A 19,363-nucleotide genomic window follows, 5' to 3' on the forward strand; every position below is an offset into this window, starting at 1 on the left:
GATGGAAGTACGTTTAACCCACAGCAAGTCCAGAGACTTTTTATACGTATGGAGCTTTGCAAGAGAGTCCCCCGGTACCTTTAGCATCCAAGCAGTAGCCCAAAGATTTGCTGCTATCATTCTGTAACCAAGATGCCTAAATTGCTGCACAACTGTTGGCAGCGCGTTTGGAACTGGAAAAACTGCAGTTGTTGGGTTTTCAAGTTGGTTAGCACTGACAGTATTCCCAACCCTGCCACGATCTCCTGGAATGGGATGCATTCACACAGAATACTGTTAAAGGATGTGGGATTCATCCACTTCAGGTTTGGCTTGCACCAAGATTTCATGCAGTGGAATGGATGTGCCTTTCTGATACACAACTGCTACTGTTCTGTCACTTCAAGGAACAGAACCAGACCAAACTACTGCAAGTGCAGTAATGCAGTGGCTGAACGGTGAGAAACAGAGGCACAACACTCCTGGTCAGGGAGCAAACAAATAATAAAAACCCATGATGCACTTGGATTTGTGTTAAACACAGGATCGTGACACTTGGGGTACGAATACCTGATACAAACTGCTTCATGGTCTGTCTGGCAGTTGAACAGTGGGGGTCGTAACTGCCTCACTCATAGCCACAGCAACTCTCCAGGAGTAATTGTAAACTCGTACCAGAATCAGGGAGAAATCTTCCCCCCAGGAATTGTTCCCAGACACTCTCTGGAAAATTACTGCTTGGAGCAAGAGCAGCAAATATGTAAATACGACTTGTGTTGGACATTTCTTTTTCCACCTCATTGCCCTCAATATGCTAATAAAAAGAAATGACTTTTCCTGGAGTATAGGCTCACCCATTCATTACTTTAAAAACTGTCAAAATAATGTAAAGGGAAAAAAAAAAAAGCAAAACGCACAAATGTAACATGAACTGTAATGAAAGATTAGTTCCAAGTACAATCAATATCTAATTAGAGCAGCACAGAAAAGGCAATACTTCTCATGCTGTTGACCAGAAGGATATTTTTCCTCTACTTACGCTGAGACATTTCCTTTAACTACGATTTCATGCCACACTAATTTAGAATGAAGAAAATTACAAAACAAATTCTCTTTCACCACGTGGTGGCTGAACTGCAGTGTTGCTATGAGGTTCAAAAGCAGCAACTTCACTGCTAACTGCAAGGTGAGCTAATGAAGCAAATTGAAAAGCAATTCCTTCCCTTTGTGTACCTACTAATCTGCTAAAAAACAGTGCATATTTAGTACCTGGAATCACTTGTTTTACTAGAGAACACGAAGCTCGATTTCTAATGAAAAGAACCCTGGCACCGCTTACATTAAGCACAAATTGAACTGTCTGCTCATGTGATCTAATCACCATGGTACCCAAATGCTTTATAGATAACGATAAAAACACAAGCCTTCATTCTAAGAGCATGTGATCTGCCAAGGTAAATTTACACAGGGATGAGCTCAAAGAGAGCTGTAATTCCAAGCGCAGGTCTAAACCCGGGCCGGGTAAGATCACCAGTATGAGGGAATTCGCACACAAGTCAGAAAGGTTTGTTATTTCTTCAAAATAACCTTTGATAATCATGAACTCTGATGGTAGCTGCATAAGAGACGTATCTTAAGGCAGGTACAACAGCCAAGCAGGTTTAGAAGATGGACTGAGGCAAGGAATGTTTCCTGGATCAAGTTGTCCAGCCTACAAACCAAGCGCGGAGAGAGGCAATGACTGCTATGCCAGCACCTGGGGGTACTGCAGTTAAGATTTTAGGCAGGTTTCATTAACAAATAAGGAGACTCAAATAACTCAAGAATTAGATTTTTCCTACGTTTCTTCTATGTTTCTGAGGGATTACGATATACTTGGTTCACAAAATCGATTTCCATTTTGTAATATAAGAAAACAAACTAGGAAGAAAGATTGATTGATTCTTAATGCAAACCCTGGTTTCCTGGAGCTGAGCTTTCAAGTAAAACGTCAAACAGTACGGTCGCATAGCAACCTCCCTGCCCTGAGTACAGGAGGACCGGTCGGCCAGTTCCACCTTTCCTGTTTCTCCAGGCTGCACAAACACAGCACTTGACTAAGGTAGAATTGATGTCAGCAAGGCGAGCTTCTTGCTTGCAGACAGTTTGTACTTCAGACAATGAGGGCTCTAACCAAAACAGCCTGAGATGGAAACCTGTGACATTCTGTGCTTATGAATTCATACACATCATAGAATCATAGAATTGTTTGAGTTGGAAGCGGCCCTTAAATGCCATCTAGGCCAACTCTCTGCAGTGAACAGGGACACCCACAGCTCCATCAGGTGCTCAGAGCCCTGTCCAGCCTGACTCTGAATGAGCTTCTCCAAGGACAGGGCATCCACCACCTGTCTGGGCAACCTGTGCCAGTGCCTCACCACCCTTACTGTAACAACTTCATTACATCCAGTCTAAATCTCCCCTCTTTTACTTTGAAATCACTTCCCCTTGTCCAATCACAAGAGACCAGGGTAAAGAGCCTGTCCCCTTCTTCCAGCCCCCCTTTAGCTACTGAAAGGCTGCAGCCAGGTGTCCCCAGAGCCTTCTCTTCTCTGGGCTGAACAGCCCCATTTATGACAACTAATAGCATATCGGGTCTTATTTTAAAAAAAGCAAATAGTGTCTTAAAAGTATATTTTTACACACTCATCTTATGACAACTAGGTTACTGAACTAAGAAGAAAACATCTAAGTGCAAGTAACACAATGCCCAGACAGTCAATTCTTACTTGCATTTAATCACTACCATTTTCAAGGCAGTCCAGTATTATTTCTGGTGACCACAATTAACAATAAGCTTATTCTCACTGATCCTATATAGAAATAATTACTGCAGCCCACACTGTGTTTTTAAAAGGCTTTGCAACCAGCATAAACATACACCAGAAAACAACTGTGGCTGTACGTAGATGAAAGTGCACGACACCAATTGCAGGTAAGAATGTTCAGCCCCACCTCACTTTGTTCTTTTGTTGGATGACTACCACTATACTAAATACCGGGAAGTTCCCTCTTTGATTTATAATCATTCTTTGATATATTTTCCTTCCATATTTCTGCTATTCTCTACCAGGCAACTCTGAAACCCCTTAAATGGAGCCGAGCAGCGCGGCGCTCTGCTGCCTCCTAGCGGCCTGATGCGGGAACGCCGCAGCGCCCGGCTCCCAGCGCCGCAGCTTCACCCGGTGCTGTTCTCTGCCTGTAGAGCTTTGGTCTGCAGTTTGAGTTTACTGATTTCTTGTATGTTTCTGCCTAGAAGTTCCCTCCCTGCTCTCCGACTTCCAAGGTGCACAGGAACACTCAGAGCCCGCTGTGCCCGAACTGACTGCACACACTCAGAGCTGTCGGGATGTGGAGGACCCACAGCACCCGCATTCTAAATGGTACATCCAGAAATGTCTGCCTACACATCTTCAGGAAAAAACCTAACCTGCCTCTGAGGATAGCCAGCTGTTGGCTTAAACAACCTTCAGAGCTATTTTCACTACCTAAACTTCCAGCATTGAAACAGTTTTAAAAGCCAGCTCCAGCTTTCAGTTCTCTACAGCGTATCTCCCAAAGAATCCACCAGGCAACTTAAATCCCTGGTGATCAACGCCAGCACTGATCCACAGCAGCAAGCGGTGGTACAGAAGGAGAACAAGACCTGGAAAAGATCACTAGAAGGAAAAAAAAATAGTAAAAAACTTGCTCAACCTAAATGGGGATTATTTGTGCTTAGCTTGGAAAGCTGAAAAGCTGCTTACAAAAAACTAAGTAGGCAATATTGTGTTAAATAAACGCTAGCCAATTCGAGCAAACTAATTCACATTGGGAAACTGGAGTTCAATCCATCATTTTAACAACTTATTACACTACCTAAGTGCAGAACTGCAACTATGCAGTTTGCTACGACTGTTCTGTACTACGCACCCTCATCATTCACTAATCCATTCATCTTGGTTTTCTGCTTATTACTCATTTCCTAAATTTGTTTCTCCCCCTCAAGCTAATTTTAAAACCTCTACTCTACCCAGAAGAAACTTCAACCACATTTCACCGACATCATTTACCACTGCATGTCATCAATTCCCTTCTTTTTACTTGCAAAGCAGTCTACGAACGTGATGTCTGACTCCCTGGCTATCAGGAGACGTGCAGCTCCATGAGGTGACACAAGCCATGTTTCCATGTCTGTAACCCAGACTCTTTTAATGACACACGACCCCTTCCTCATGGTGAATCTCTATCTGGAGGATAAGCACCAGCATCTCTGACTGGCAGAAAAAAGAAGAGAAAAAGAAGAACAAGAATGAAGCAAGACAAACTACTAACAATAAAAGACAACTATCTTTGGCAATGCAAAACCAGCAACAGATCCCACATCTTTTTAACGTATTTATCTCTTCCTTACTCGAAACTAAACAGTGCCTGTGCTGGAATAAGTCTAACATAATGGACATGGTTTGCTAATCCAGCCTCTTAATTCAGCACCTTTATCTCATCCATTGGCATCATGGCTCTCTGTAGCGCAGTGCTGAACCTGTCACAGAGAACAGGGAGAGAAAATTAGCAGAAAGACATCTCAGAGAATATTACTCAGGCAGACTCAGTGCCACAGCTCCTACCAATCACATACTGACACAAATGGTCTCACACACACTCCTGATAGTTGAAAGGCACTTATGGGCCCGTTTTAAGCTGAGCCCTGTTACATTCTCATCACTACCCATATCCCCATGGTTGCTTCCTTCTCTCTTCAGTACAAACTCCAACAGCTCCAGAGCAGAGTGCAAGAAAAACCTCGCAAAGCTTGGGTTCTACTTCCTTCCTCATCTTTGCAGTTGATGCTACCAATTAGAGGGACACACCTCACTCTAGAACAGTGGATGTCAACGGGGAACAGAACCAGTTTGACAGAAACATGACATTTATTCTTAATCACAGCCTATGGAAATAGATGTTTAGACTATCATCTTTAGTTCAGAGAATCCCCGTGGTGCTGTCAATTAGGAAAGCCAAGAGAGATTACAGGCTCAACAGGAGCACTCGCCTCCTGCAGAACTCTCAGTAGAGACAACAGGGCCTGGCACCACCCCCAGCAAGCCTGGGTCTCGCAGTTTCCAGGTCAGCATGCCTTCACCCTACCCATGTTGAAATCCATCCTGTAGAATGGGAGACGGAACCTACAGCCTTGGGTGATACGATGATGGAGCAGCAAGGTCAATCCCCTCTGCGCTCAGGTAGCCTTAGATGGAGCATCAATATACAAATTAACGGGGTAGTTAAAATCTAAGAGCTGTTAAAGTTTGAGCAGCCAGTCATACCCTTGATTAATCCTATTGAAAAACCTTTCTGACCAATGTTTTCAGTAGAGTTCTGCTAAAAGGGTTACACAAAACCTGGGATTTCTTAACAAGTAACACATGATAATTTGCTGCATATAACAGCTATTCCATAACCACTGACTGAACTCTGTGAAAGCAGCCACCTTACAGATTTGCTTCACTTCATGGTTGGCCTTGTAAAGCTCAACATCCATTTCTTTTAAGATCTGATTTTTTTCTAGTTCTTTTTTTCAAGTAACACACAATTTTTATTTTTCCCTAGAGAAAACATTTAAATACCATTGAATTGCTATATGAATAGCTGAAGTCTTCAATTCTTGTTCAGTTTCAGATTGTTTTCCACTTCTGATGCATAATTTCAGCAAGTCTCTTACCAAGCAATAAAACCCACAGCAGTTCACTCGCAGCCTGCCATCAATTACTGAACGGAGCATGAATCAGAAGGCATCACACATATTAGCAATGCCGTGCTGCTTTCATACCATGAACCATATGAAAATTAGAGTGCAGCATTTTCCAGCAGACAGACCTGTAATCATGTCCTCACCGCTCCAGTTACCTTGGTTGGACTAGAAGCTCTGTGTCACTTAGTCCACTCAAAGTGATGCAGCTTCAGAACAAATGGAAGGAACAGTCATTTCTACAGCGCTTGAGTAATGTAGGAGCAATTAGCAACGAAGCAGTTGTGGTAAGCTTCACTGATGCATTCCCATCGCCTGCCCCCACACCATCAGCAGGAAAGCCCCAAATCAGCCTGTCAAATGGCTCGACTACCGTAACGCACTACTCTACTCAAGACAGTAGGCTTTCACACAAGGCCCTAACAGAAGTCACAGTGAGAAAGAACCTCAGCTAACACTCTTCTATCTAAACACTTAACTTACAATCAAAACATTCTGAAGTTACTCTGAAACATAACTTGCGATTTTATGTCAGTTTTTGCATTGTCTCCTCAGAGATCGATATGAGAACACAAATATGTTGGTTAACACGTAGGTGTGAAAAGCTTCACATTTAACTGCAAACCAAGGCAAGCTAGCAGGGCTGAAGTGGTAAAGAACAGCATATCAACAAGAACCTAAAAAGGAATTTTCTTTTAATTTTCTCCAACTAATACATCTGTGCTGAGAACATAATACAGCTGCAGCTCACGCAAGCTATCACACAACACCAGACAGAAATGCAGCAGGCACTGGTTGTATTTAAACAGCTGGGCTTTGCCCAAGGCCCATTCTGTGCATGGAATTACAAAAATGAAGAGCAAAACCAGTTGAAAAAGCAGCATATTATTTATTTGAGGGGATGTGGGGAAGCACTGTAGGAAATATGGGAGTAAAACTCTCAATAACATCATTCATTTCCCTTTCTACTAATTTGTTCCAGGAGGTGAGCAAGAAGTCATTGGTGATGTCATCATTCAAAAGCACCTTAATCATTTCAAGAAACAAAGCAGTCCCTCAAAAAAAAAAAGCAGATGAAGTAGAAATATACGCAGCTTAAAAAAATTCAAAGACATAATCAAAATTTCACCAAGGTCACTGAGTCAGTTGACATCCTGCTTGTCTATAAATAATACGGTAGCTAATGAGCAGTTTCACCAGCACTGCTTTAAGTAATGCCTTATAAGGCACTGGTTCCTAGGTGGGAAGTGGAACTATCTAACACAGTTGAATCAGAAATGCATGATTTTTTCATATTCATATCTCAAACACTTTCAAAATGAAAACTGTTGTGGAACAGAAGAGCCAATGGAAAACAAGTCAGCCTAGTATCACAAACTCATCGTTCTCTAAGAACCCTGAAAACATAACTCATTTATCAAAACAGACTGATAAACATACTCATATTTCATTTCTGGCAAACAAAATAAAAATTACACAAAACCAAGAACAAAAAATATTACAGATTCGTCAAATAAGTGCCTACCACTCCCTCTGCATGCTTTTACTTCAGGTCATGCTCAAGTAAAGGTAATGACTGTTATTACCTTTTTCCACATGACTGCAGTTTAACGAGGGGACTTTTGAAAGATGAAGCAAAGGAACACAGAGTGGCAATATCAGGTTACTTTAAGTACTTCTACATAAATACGATTCTATGATACAAGTTTAAGAACACTTACGCTGCTGTTGTGAAGGCAGCGAAATCAGCTTTCACCTCGGTATCTGCCAAGTCTCCTTCAATGGGTTTGCTTGCTACAGCAGCCTATTTCTCAGCAACAGCCGTTTCACAGCCCCTCTCTCACGGACAAACAGGCGGTTACTTTGTAAATACAATTAAGTCGCTTTAGGGGGAGCTGCCTCTCGTGTCTTCGAGGTGTTTTGAACGATGACTTCTCAGCCTGTCCCTCGAACTCGCCTCCTCGGTTAACGAGAGCTCTCGTGAGGTGAACGCGATGGGCCTGCCGCTAGCAGACATTGCTGGCGCTACCTCACGGAGGACAAGATTGCGGGGATTACAGTTCAAACCGCAACACTTCGCAAATGGAACAACACACCACAAAGCCCCGAACTAGAAACCTCCGAGCCATCCCAGCTGCTGCCCGCTATCCATCGGGGTTTGTACAACCAGCGCTCTGCCGGCAGACGGGGAGCGAGCGGCAAGAGAAAGCGCCCGCCTTACGTCCGCCACAAGCGCCATAAGCGCGACCGCCACAGCCCCGGGGCCCGGCCCGGCCGCTGTTCGGGGAGCGCCCCGCTCACAGCTCCAGGACATCCCAGCACCGAGACATGCCCCGGCACCGCGCCCGGCTCCCCCCTGCGACGGGAAACAGCGCCCTACGGAACCGGGGAGCAGCCGCAAAAAACAGGCCGCAAACCCAGCCCACCACCACCTCGGAACTCCATCAAACGCTACTTCCGTCCGCGCGCCGCCTTAACACGCTTTCGCTTCGTGTGACGCACTTCCGCTCCGTGTGACGCACTTCCGCTCTGCGCGTCCGTTCCCGGCATGCCCCGCGTGGCCCCTCCCCCCGCCCCCACAGAAAGCCGGGTTCGGAGCGCCGCGCTGCCATTTTGTTGGCGGCTGCCGCGGCTGCGGGTCGTGGCTGTTGGTGTGGCCGAGGTGCTGCCCGTAGTGGCGGCTCGGGGCGCTTTTAAAAGGGGTTTTAATTTGTTGGGGGGCGGCAGCGCCCCAGCCCTGTTTTAATCTGCTATGTCTGGCGACGGAGGTACCGGCGAACAGGTGAGCAACAGGAAGTCTGCAGGCCGCTCCTTGAGGAGGCGCGGGGACGGGCAGGGTGTGGGCTGTCACTGGGCCCGGGCGGCGGGAGCGCGGCCTGCCTCAATCGCGGTCCCCGACTGCAGGGCCGAAGGGCGGTTCCTTGCACATACGGCCGACGAGCCCTCGGGGGAAGGAAGGGCCGCAGGGCGGCTGCCCGGTTTCCCGCCGTGCTGAGTGGGCCTGGGGCGGCCGGGATGCGCGGCGCTGAGGCCGTGCCCGTCGCGTTCGGTCACGTTTAACGTGCGAGGCTTTGGGCTTCCTTCTTAGCGGTACCGTTTTTCTCCGAAAGCGTTTAAACGTCTGTAGATTAGAAGTTGTAGAAATGCGCTTGTGTAATAAAGGACTTTTTTTCTTTTTTGAGAGTGGTTTGGTTTTGTCTTTCTCTCTGAGGAGGAAGTACTTCTTCCCTTGGCTTTCACTTGGGTTTTTTAATACGCTGAAACACACACTTTTTGTTTTCCACGTAGATGCAGTCAACGTTCTGTATCAGATATTGAAGTGTAGTGTTACTGTGAGGTATTTCTTGCTTACAGATAGGTCTTTTAGCTGTTAGGGTTCTGTTCAAAATGCCCGTTAGTTGGGGCAGTGGAGCACAGGTGGAGGTTCTCAGCTGAGGGAGGAGTGGTAGAAATGCTGTGAAGTGCCTGCGCGGCCCACAAAAATGCTTATGTTTTAGTTGCTGATTTAATATTCCCTTTTTTAGAAAGTTTTCTTTTACAACAAAGTCTTTTTCTAAAGCTGCCTTGTGTGTAGGCCTGCATGGCAAAAGGGTGTTATGTGAACTCTTCGTAAGGTGCAGCTCTTCCAGAGGGAAGAGTTCGGAATGTAGAATAGTCATTTTCTTTCTCCTTAGGAAGCTATCAGTTAGTGTCCTGTATGCTCAGGGCCGTTCAGCTCAGTAAATACAATTGTCTGTTCAGGTGAGAGGTTCTTCAGAAAGGTTTACTTCAGCACAGGAAGAATATGTTACAATAAAATGTTGATGATTCTGATGTGTAATAAATTTCACATTTAAGCTACCCACTGCAGTGAGTGGTTTTGTGTCTGTTTTGTTTTTCTGAATTTACATTGGCAGGTAATTGTATAATGAAAACTTGATTAAAGCAGCATGCTCATTTCTGTAACGTGTACTATATTTTTTTGCTTAAAAAGAGAGTGCTGCCTTAAGGCTTTACTGTCTTTTATGAGGAAAGACTTAATATGCGAAAAATGGAGTGACTGCATGTACTGAAATAAAAGATATTGTGGAGAGTTCTGTTAGGTGTAGCAATGTGGTGCCATATCATAGAGGACCTCAGCATTCAACAAATCGCAAATTATTTATGGCACGCACAGGGCATGAAGTTTAATAGACAGTTTGCATTTTTTTATGCATGAAAACTAATAAAAAATGAAAGTTAACTTGATTACTATTTTCACGTTGGGTGCTATTTTAAACAAACTGAGCTTTTTTAGGTTCAGCTGAATCTTTGTTTTTATATACTGTGCTCCTTATGAAGGCCTCTGTATTCTGTTCTGGAGGATCTCAGACCTTGTTACAGTCAGCTCCTTCCATCAGTTTATTTCCATTTCAAGAAATTGTCCTCTGCAATGTTATTTTTCTCACTGTAGCAGACTTCAGTTTCTTACTCCTAATGTTAAAATGAGGTTATAATTTCATATAGATGTTTTGAGCAAAATGGAGGCTCCCCATTTCAGGTTAACAACTGTCTGGTTGTGTTTTAGGGCAGGTGTTTCTGAACTAAATCTTTATCTAACTGTGGTCTCCATGCAGTTATCTGTTGGCAGTGCTTTTGTTGGAAAAGGAACAACAGAGTGCTGTGCGTGGGGCAGCTGTGCCTTGCCCTCTTACCTCACACTGCAGCTGATTCCACAACTGAGTGCTGTCTGGAGGTTCTCTCTGACCTTACATACATTCTTATGGCTTTAAATGTACCTTTATGTGAGAAGCTGAAGTTAGACAGGTTGGTGTGCATCTGGCGTTCTTTAGGGCTTTCTCTGTTGCCTCTATGACCAGGTTCTGGGTTTTTGAGTGCCGTTATTATTGGCAGTCATTTATCAGTTGAAGGGGTGACTGTACAGTTAACATTCATTGTGTTGTGCACTGGATGTGCATGTTTTATATGATGCGGATGTTAAATAACTGCTAGCACAAGCACTGACACACAAGGGTGTCTGCATCTTGCTTCCCAGGCCTTGGGTTTGGATAGGATTTCCAAAAGGAGCCAAGTGAAAGACAGATAGCCGTGCTGTCTCTCAAGCATGAAATTATGGCTATGCAGGAAGGAAGAACAGAGAGCAGAGCATTGGGTGTAGATATTGTGAGGTTAAAGGCCCAGCTGGAGTATCAGAGGCTCTATTACACCAGGTGTGGTACACCGAAATGTTTTCACTACCTTCAGGCTGAACTAAGGCACTGTTAGGCAACTCATAAGCTGTGTAATGGAGGTTGTCTGCTTGCATTGCTAGCCTAGAAGAGAAGGGAAGAAGGAGGGAGTGGGATAGGGAATACGGTGCAGCCACCACCATTGCTTGAACTTCCTTTGGAGTCGGAGTAGGTTCAATTTTAGCACTGTTTGTTGTGTTGGACCCAAACGAACTTCCGCAGAAACAGATGCAGTTGTCAGGTCTTAAATTCTGTTAGGTCTCTGCTGAACTCCTGGTGTGAGGTCTACACGATTTATCCAGACAGGCAGAATTTCTAGGATTGCTTTCTAGAGCACCAAACATTTATATAATAGGAATTCACATTTTGTAGACTGTAAGGCTGTTACTGTTTGCCGTAAAATTCCCTCATTTTATTTGACGAGCTGTTTTCAGTCTCTTCATCTGTCAGGGCTACTACTCTTACAGCTGTGTATTTCTTTGTTTTTTCTGGGCCATGAAGTATCTAGTTTCGTTTTGCAAGATCATTGCTTCCTGTACTCTCAGACAAGGCCTAAATTCCCTTCTTGCCTCTTTCTGCTATGGCAGAATAAGTTCCCTTATCCACTTAATAAATCCAAAGTTGCCAGACATGAACTTCATCTAAAGACTTGATGCAGTATTTGTTTTACCCCGCCTTAGATTAATCTTCTATGGCTAGAAACAAGCAGGTGAGGCTTCCTGTAACTGCGAGATGTGCTTCAGACTGTGGTGCAGATTACTCTTTATAAATCTGCTCCGAGACTGAACTGTGGGGAAAAAATGGCGGTGTTGTCTCTGTGTCTGTAGGAAAGACCTTAAAACAGCCTGTTGTGGTTTCTTCCTGGCATTTTCTACTCCTGCCTCTCATTCATACCTCATGTCTGTTTGGTACAGGGTTTGGAAATCTAAGAGCAGTAGTAAATGCTAATATGGTTAACATTTTAACAAGGTGTATCATTGTTGAGTGTGACACTGAAAGGGAAAGATTATTTTTTGCAGGATGGGGTGGGTTGAACGTGTCAGGAGGGGTCATTTGCAGGAAAAAAAGTCAAACCCTGCTATGAGCATGTTATTTTCTATGGTACATAACTGGGTATACTGTTACTGTTTATGGTTATTGTAGGAACTGCTTGTAAATAGAATGAAAACAAGCACGGATGGAGGGAGACTTTGGACTCAGTTATGCAGATGTTTTCAGATTTACAAAGAAGAAATGAAAGTGAAAAATGTCTCAACGCTGACATTTGGGAAATAGTTTCAAGAGGGAAGAAGAGTAATTCTTAATCTAAAGCTCTGATTTGTGCAGAGATATAAAACAGCCCAGGTTATGTTCGTGGGGGGCTTATGCGTAAAAGTCTTCTTTCAAAAATTATTTGGGTATTTTACTGACTTAAATTTGCTAATAGTGACCCAGTGTTAAAGGGAAAAAATGCTTCCAAAATTGCATTCACAGTTGAATTTATGTAAAAAAAATAAAAATAAAAAAAAATAAGACAAATCTTTAAAAATAGATTGAAGTCTTGTCTATGGGAAATATCTTCTTTTTGTTAGCATCGCTGGTTGTTGAACTGAGGAAAGGCAGTCTGGTTTCTGTGCTTACACAAGGTGATCTGGCGTGCACTGTGAGTCTGGAGTAGTTGTCCAGCTGGGTACTTATTCCGGACTGAGTGGCTGTGTGTGTAATTTAAGGTACTGAAGTACTAGATTGAAGACAATTACAAACTGGTTCTGTGCATGTATAACTGCAACCCAACTTTGAGGCACAAATTTGGGCTAGCCAGGCTGTAAATTAACCAAACTGAAAAACCAGCAATGCTTGCTGAGTTGTATGGTAATGCTTTTAAATTGGATTCATCAGCTGTGTTACAAGCTGGGCTATGCTAAAGCACAGCAAATAGTCAAAATCTCCAACATGAACATAAAACTTCTTCCAGATATTAATCCACTTGACTGATACAGCTGTTGGAATTGCTTTCTTTTTGTGCACAGCAGCCTGTATGTCTTGTTTAAAGCCTACCACTAATTGTGCAATGAGATCTACAAACATCTTAAACAGGCCACAGGTGAAATAAACATTTACTGCAAAAACACCCCTTGTGACAGCAGGCTGCTTTAAGCAATTGGATGCATTCTGTTGTGTGAATGTTTGACGGAGGTGTTGGTATCTCATGCAGCGTGCTTCGGAGTCATGAGGGCTTGATCTCAGAGGCCTGGGGAAAGTCTTAACTGTTGCCTTTAGTTGTAAGGCATAAACTTAAGTTCTCATTGAAAAAGAGCTTGCAGTAACTATTAGAAGTTCATTCTGTTTCTTGTGTTTTTTTTTTTTTCCCTCTGACATATTTAATGAATTCAGAGGTGGCTTTCTACAGTTGACTGATTTTGCTGGTCTTGATATCTGTGAAACTAAGACTCCATTGCTGTTTATTTGTGTGCAAGTAATAAAAGCTCTGAATCAGATGAGATGTTATGAATACAAACATTGACAGTCGAACTGAGTGCTGAAATAATTCAGTGACCTTCAAAAGATTGTTTGTGAGATAGGTGACCTTTTACATAGGTTTGCTGCATGTATTTATCAAAAGGAAAAAAGTACTTTTCCAGCTTGTATGCAACAATTCTTGGCAGTATTTTTTCTAGATGTAAAAGAAGTGTTAAAGGCTAGTATTAAAGTGGGTTTCGTAGTAGTTCAAGCTGATCTAAGCTAGAACTCAAATCCTGTACTTTTCTCAATCTTGTGGTCTGCATCTTATCTGACTCTTGCACCAGAGAGCTAAGCCAATTAGAAAGTTAATTGCTTTCCTAACTGTGCGTGTGCTGATTTAACTCCCTGAACTGACTTGTTACAGAATGAGGCAACTCGGTGTGTTGTAAGGTGTGTTGTAATGAGAGGAAGGAACCAAAAATGCTTATGTAGGGGCAGGATCATGGCAGCAAACAGCACCCTGTGATTTAGGTGTTTATGTTGTTGGATGGTGTATGGGGCTGCTGAATCACGGCCTGAACCTCTGATTGATCACCTGAGGCGAGCAATGAGTCAGCCAGGGGAGCACAGGTGAAGGCAAATCACCTGTGCTGCAGGAAGGGGTGGAGCCTGGCTGCACCTCTCCTAGAGCCATTTAAGAGCTGACTGCCAGTGGGGAAGGATCTCTTCTGGAGATCCACTCCACTGGAGTTTCCCACGTGAGCCCAGGTTACAGGTGAGTCTACCTATCGTTTCTGTTTCCTGCTTTGGTGTAATAACATCATAGCCAAGCTCTCTGCTATACCTAAACATCTGTATATTCATTAGTTGTACACTGCTATACCATCACATCGGTATATTCATTAATTGTACAGATGGTGACTGTGCAAGCAGTGCACTTCCAAGTATGTAATAAAAGCCACATAGTCCTAAACTGCTCAACAGCAACTCTAAGCACTGTGTTAATGTTCAGGTTGAAGGTTTCAGCTCCCTTCACTGCTTGCTGACAGGTGATATCAGTCCTCATAGATTTGATTTGTAACTGAACACATGCATTTACTTGCGTGCTCTGACAGTGTAATCCATTCTGGAAAGCCTAAGCATTGGTTTCTCCAATGACTTAGGAATGATTGTGTGAATTACAGAATCAGAGAATGTCCAGGGTTGGAAGGGACCTCAAGGATCACGAAGCTCCAACCCCCTGCCTCCCGCAGGGCCACCAACCTCCACATTTCATAGCAGCCCGGGCTGCCCATCCAAGCTGGCCTTGAACACCTCCAGGGATGGATGGGGCATCCACAGCCTCTCTGGGCAGCTGTTCCAGCACCTCACTGCTCTCACAGCAAGCAACTTGGCCCTGACATCCAGCCTCAATCGTCCCTCCCTCAACTTCAAACCATTTCCCCTTGTCCTGCTGTAATCAACCCTTTCAAAGAGCTGACTCCCCTCCTGTCTGTAGGCTCCCTTTAGGTACTGAAGGCTGCAATGAGGTCACCCTGCAGCCTTCTCCAGGCTGAACAAGCCCAGCTCCCTCAGTCCCGGTAGGTGAGGTGCTCCTGCCCTCTGAAGGTGCCTGGTAATCTTGTTTCAGTTGAGATAGAACCAGAGCACTGGTTTCCCTGCAGTGCACTTTGCTCTTCTGAAATACAGATAGGTCTGTTAAAGTATAGATGTTTTTTAATTTACCTGGGGGGCTGGGAAGGGAGGGCTTGCTGCCCTTAAAAGAGTGGATGTTTTCTTACTTGTGATGTTAGATGTAAGCAATCCAAAACAGTCCAGCTCGAAACCCTGATCATGTCTCATCTATCAGTTCTGCGGAGCTCCTATATTTTTCCTTTTGTTTGTTTTAGATGGCTGCCTGATGACTGTATCTGCTGATCTCAAGTGAATATTTACTGATTGAGGAAATCAGTCCTTTAGTTTTTCAATTAAAAGTCTGAAGGTTTTCTTACACACATGTGGATTAGGTGACCTGTTTTAAAAACAAAACTAATGTAGGATTACTTAGGATTATGCATCATGTCTGTAGTTATTTTTCACTGGCTTATTTTGGCCTTTCTGAGATACTGCCTTAAATCTGCAGAGGTTGCCTTGACTTGCAGGAAGCCCATGAGTGTTTGAGTGTGGTGTCAGCTGAGTGTGACACATGGAAGGGTTTGCCACAGTACAGCTGAACTGCTTCTGTGGAACTGCTGAAGAGGCTGCAATGCTCCTTTCTATGCTTGGTTTAAAAGTGACTACAGAACAGGACCCTGTGTTTCAAGAAACACTTCAGTTGTTATTGTAGGGTGGGTTTTTTTGCTTTGTTGTAGCCAGCATTAGCTGCAACCTGAAAACAAGGGGCTCCAAGGAAAACTGAATGGAAAATAGTAATGATCTTCATACATAAATTCCTACAAAAGAAATTCTGACTCTTTTTTCCTTTTTACGCATGACGGTTCTGCAACATTTTTGTTAACTTTTCTGTTTTATAATTAAAAAATACTAATTTAAGACCATATTTTAAAGGAAATACCTTGAAATCTGTTGGTAGGACTGACAGAACGATTGGTAATGCTGACAAGTATTCCTAAATACTGTAACTTGGTGAAGTTGAATCATAATAGAGAACATAAGCAACTGTTGTCTAGCAGTACATCTGTAATAATTAACAAAAATAAATTGGGACAAGGGAAGAAGAGGATCCACTTCTGTCAGTGATATGAAGTTCATATTTGTAGCTAACTTGGGCTCACAGCATTTGCTATCCCCAACTTACTCTTGTTTTAGTATCACCTAGTGATTAGTGAGTAACAACGCTTAGCTGGCAGCTTACCTTCCTGCAGTGTCACTGTAATACTTCTGTTTATTTTTTCACTGAGGAATTAATAGTAAATGTTGTTAGTACCTTCGATTTTTATCTTGGAATGGCTGCTCAACAGAAATAGTATTTGCTGCAGTGATACCTGTTAATTTTACAGGAAGTTGCACCTCTGTAGTGTTACATGTGCCTAGCTGTCCTCTTTCCTTTTTTTAAGTGTGCAGTGAATCCTTTGGTAGAGAAGAGTATCAGTTCTCTCTGTCCTGTGTATCACCTTTCTAATTGTCACAGCTATATACTGATATAGATCCAGCATTTCAATATTAAGAATTTAAAATGATTTCTTTTAAATTAATCTTAAAACTGACCTTTTTTTTAGAGTGTTCTGTAGAGTAATCAGTCACCCTCTCACACACAATTCAGAATGGTGTATTGCAACTGTAAATACGGAGTAAACTTGTAAAATTTCTTGAGAAGGGTTTTATAATAATACAACAAATGCAGTCAGTGCTTCTTATCAGTAATTCTTGGGACAAACAAATTATGTGATTTGGGACTGCTAACATGGGCCTGAAAATGAATTGGGTTCAGAAAGTAAATAGCTTTTTTGGAGTACAGATGAAAACATCATTTCCCATTTTATGCAAAATTCATGCAACTTATGCTTGTAACAACCATGCATGTAAAGCTTATGTGAATGGGATCATCCTAGACAATCCGTTTACATTTAACTATCAAATCTAGTAGAAGTACTCTATCTTACTGAAATGACCTGCTTTTACAGCATAAAGCCTGATATCTGGAATGTTACTTTGTGTGATTGTTGTTATTAGCTTCATGTTTGTATGGGGCTGCTGAATCACAGCCTGAACCTCTGATTGATCACCTGAGGTGAGCAATGAGTCAGCCAGGGGAGCACAGGTGAAGGCAATTCACCTGTGCTGCAGGAAGGGGTGGAGCCTGGCTGCACCTCTCCTAGAGCCATTTAAGAGCTGACTGCCAGTGGGGAAGGATCTCTCTGGAGATCCGTTCCGCTGGAGTCCATCTTGTGAGCCAAACTCCTGGAGATATATATGTATATATACATACAATCTGTATATCCATTGATTATACCATGTTGTAGCTGGGATTGTATTTGAGAAACTCTACCTGTGATCTCTTATGTCTTCTCTTTAATTTTTCTAGGCTGCTGAATATGTCCCAGAAAAAGTGAAGAAAGCTGAAAAGAAACTAGAAGAGAATCCATATGACCTTGACGCTTGGAGCATTCTCATTCGAGAGGCACAGGTTTAGTGACATAGGATTACATTTCCTTATCTATGGTCCACTCACACTATTTGGTTCTGGAGTAAAATCAGCATATTATTTACATAAGTCATAATACTGTAAATGCTGTTTTGATTTTCAATTTTTAGAATCAACCTATAGACAAAGCACGGAAGACCTATGAACGCCTTGTTGCCCAGTTCCCCAGTTCTGGCAGATTCTGGAAACTGTACATTGAAGCAGAGGTTAATATTTTAACATTCTTTCTTATATAACATTTAATAGGAATTTAAGTTTACACTCTCATTCATAAATAAGATAGGCACATGAAATCTAGGGGAAGGTGGGATTTTAAGTATACCTTGCATTTATTTTGTAAAATAGGTACAAAGGAGTAATTAAAGTGAATTCTAAAGTATTTGGGTCTTTTATGAGTTGATGATTGTTGCATTATGGAATTGCAACAACATTAAAACAGTTTCAATGGTATTGGAGTGCTTTAGCCTTTTCTTTACTTGTCGTGTCAATTTATTGCCTCCCGTGTCATTTATTTAGAGGACATTTTTTTTATTCATACGTACAAACTTATTTGAATGACTTTCTGTGGATGCTTGGATCTTTTAATATATTTTCTTCCATAGAGAACTGAGTATTTCTATGAGTAATGTATTCAGGGAGGGTGTGGGATGGGTGCTCAATTCTGTAATGGATGGGAAAATGTATTAGCACAACTCATTAGTTTTTAGAGATACCAACAAAGTTGGGGTTATTTACTTAGGTAAAGCAGCAGCATTTGTGTTGCCCCTGAGTGCACTGAGCACGTAAACAGGGGGATGTGCTGCAAAATCCACTCTCAACGTAGCTATTTTTTTTTGTTTCCTGTAACTGATGTATATATTTCATTTTTCTTTACCAATACACATACTTTTTATGGGCATCTTTTAGCTGCATGTTTCTCTGGAGTCAAATCTTCTACCTGCTACACAACAGTGGTGGGGTCCTTGGTTTCATAAATTAAAAACTGAGATAGTTACTTCCTTGGTTCTATTTCACTTGAAAATTGGGAATCAGCAATGAGTGGCAAAACTGCATGGTATAGGTGTCCCAGCTTATTTGACATTAAATTACATATCCAAGAGTATCCTGGCAGTAAGTTTTTGAAGCTTCTGAAATAAAATTGGGATCACGGGGACGTAACAGAAAATGGTATGTTGCAGTTTATAGCAAGATGTAGTAGTGCAACCTAAAATGATCAATATGCCTAATGAAATACCCTTGAACTTGCAGTGTTTTGTTGCTAGTCGTCTGTGGTTAGTGGAGTGTTGGTGACTGGACGTATCTGGGAGACTGTGAATGCACTAACACATTTAGATGTGAATTTTTCCTTTTGGGACCCTACATCCAAATCTGTTAGCCTTGTACCCCACATAATTTGCTACAGAATCTAGTCTTTAGAATATTAACTTAGTTTGGGGAGTACATGGAACTCCGATTTCTGAGAGATTTAGGACTTATTTGACACGGGTATCTTTCCTGTAACTCAGATTTGAGAGGTGAATAAGACCACCTCAGAAAGTCTGTGCTACATTGTAAATCTTTCATCAGAAAGTACCGTTATCAATATGAGGTTTCTTGTCTGAGGCTTCTTGTCTTGAACGATTATCAGAGACCAAATGGCAGACATTACCTTCCTTAATCATTCTAACTAATTTATAATTAGTACTGTATACAGATACAAATGGTGACAAGGCTTAAGCAGTCTAGGATATAATTCTTAAGTGCTTCTTAATGGAACGGAGATAAGCTTCTATCCAGCTCATATGTTAGCCACGTAAAACAAGGTAAACTTGAGGAAGAGGCAGT

General features: G+C 42.5%; 2 protein-coding genes across 2 annotated transcripts in view; one reads left to right on the forward strand and one right to left on the reverse strand.

The window, feature by feature from the left end:
* Nucleotides 1-8,215, reverse strand: part of HIPK3 (homeodomain interacting protein kinase 3) — a 91,346-nt gene extending 83,131 nt beyond the window's left edge. The window contains exon 1 of the mRNA XM_010710679.4: nt 7,468-8,215. The gene's annotated coding sequence lies outside the window, so the exon portion shown is untranslated. The remainder of the gene's footprint in view (nt 1-7,467) is intronic.
* Nucleotides 8,216-8,314: 99 nt separating this feature from the next.
* Nucleotides 8,315-19,363, forward strand: part of CSTF3 (cleavage stimulation factor subunit 3) — a 42,622-nt gene continuing 31,573 nt past the window's right edge. Inside the window, exons 1-3 of the mRNA XM_019615202.3 lie at nt 8,315-8,528; nt 17,420-17,521; nt 17,650-17,745. Coding sequence (XP_019470747.2) covers nt 8,499-8,528; nt 17,420-17,521; nt 17,650-17,745 — 228 coding nt within the window. The 5' untranslated portion in view covers nt 8,315-8,498. The remainder of the gene's footprint in view (nt 8,529-17,419; nt 17,522-17,649; nt 17,746-19,363) is intronic.

This window comes from Meleagris gallopavo, chromosome 5, assembly GCF_905368555.1.
Source record: "Meleagris gallopavo chromosome 5, MGAL_WU_HG_1.1, whole genome shotgun sequence".
Lineage (NCBI taxonomy): Eukaryota > Metazoa > Chordata > Aves > Galliformes > Phasianidae > Meleagris > Meleagris gallopavo.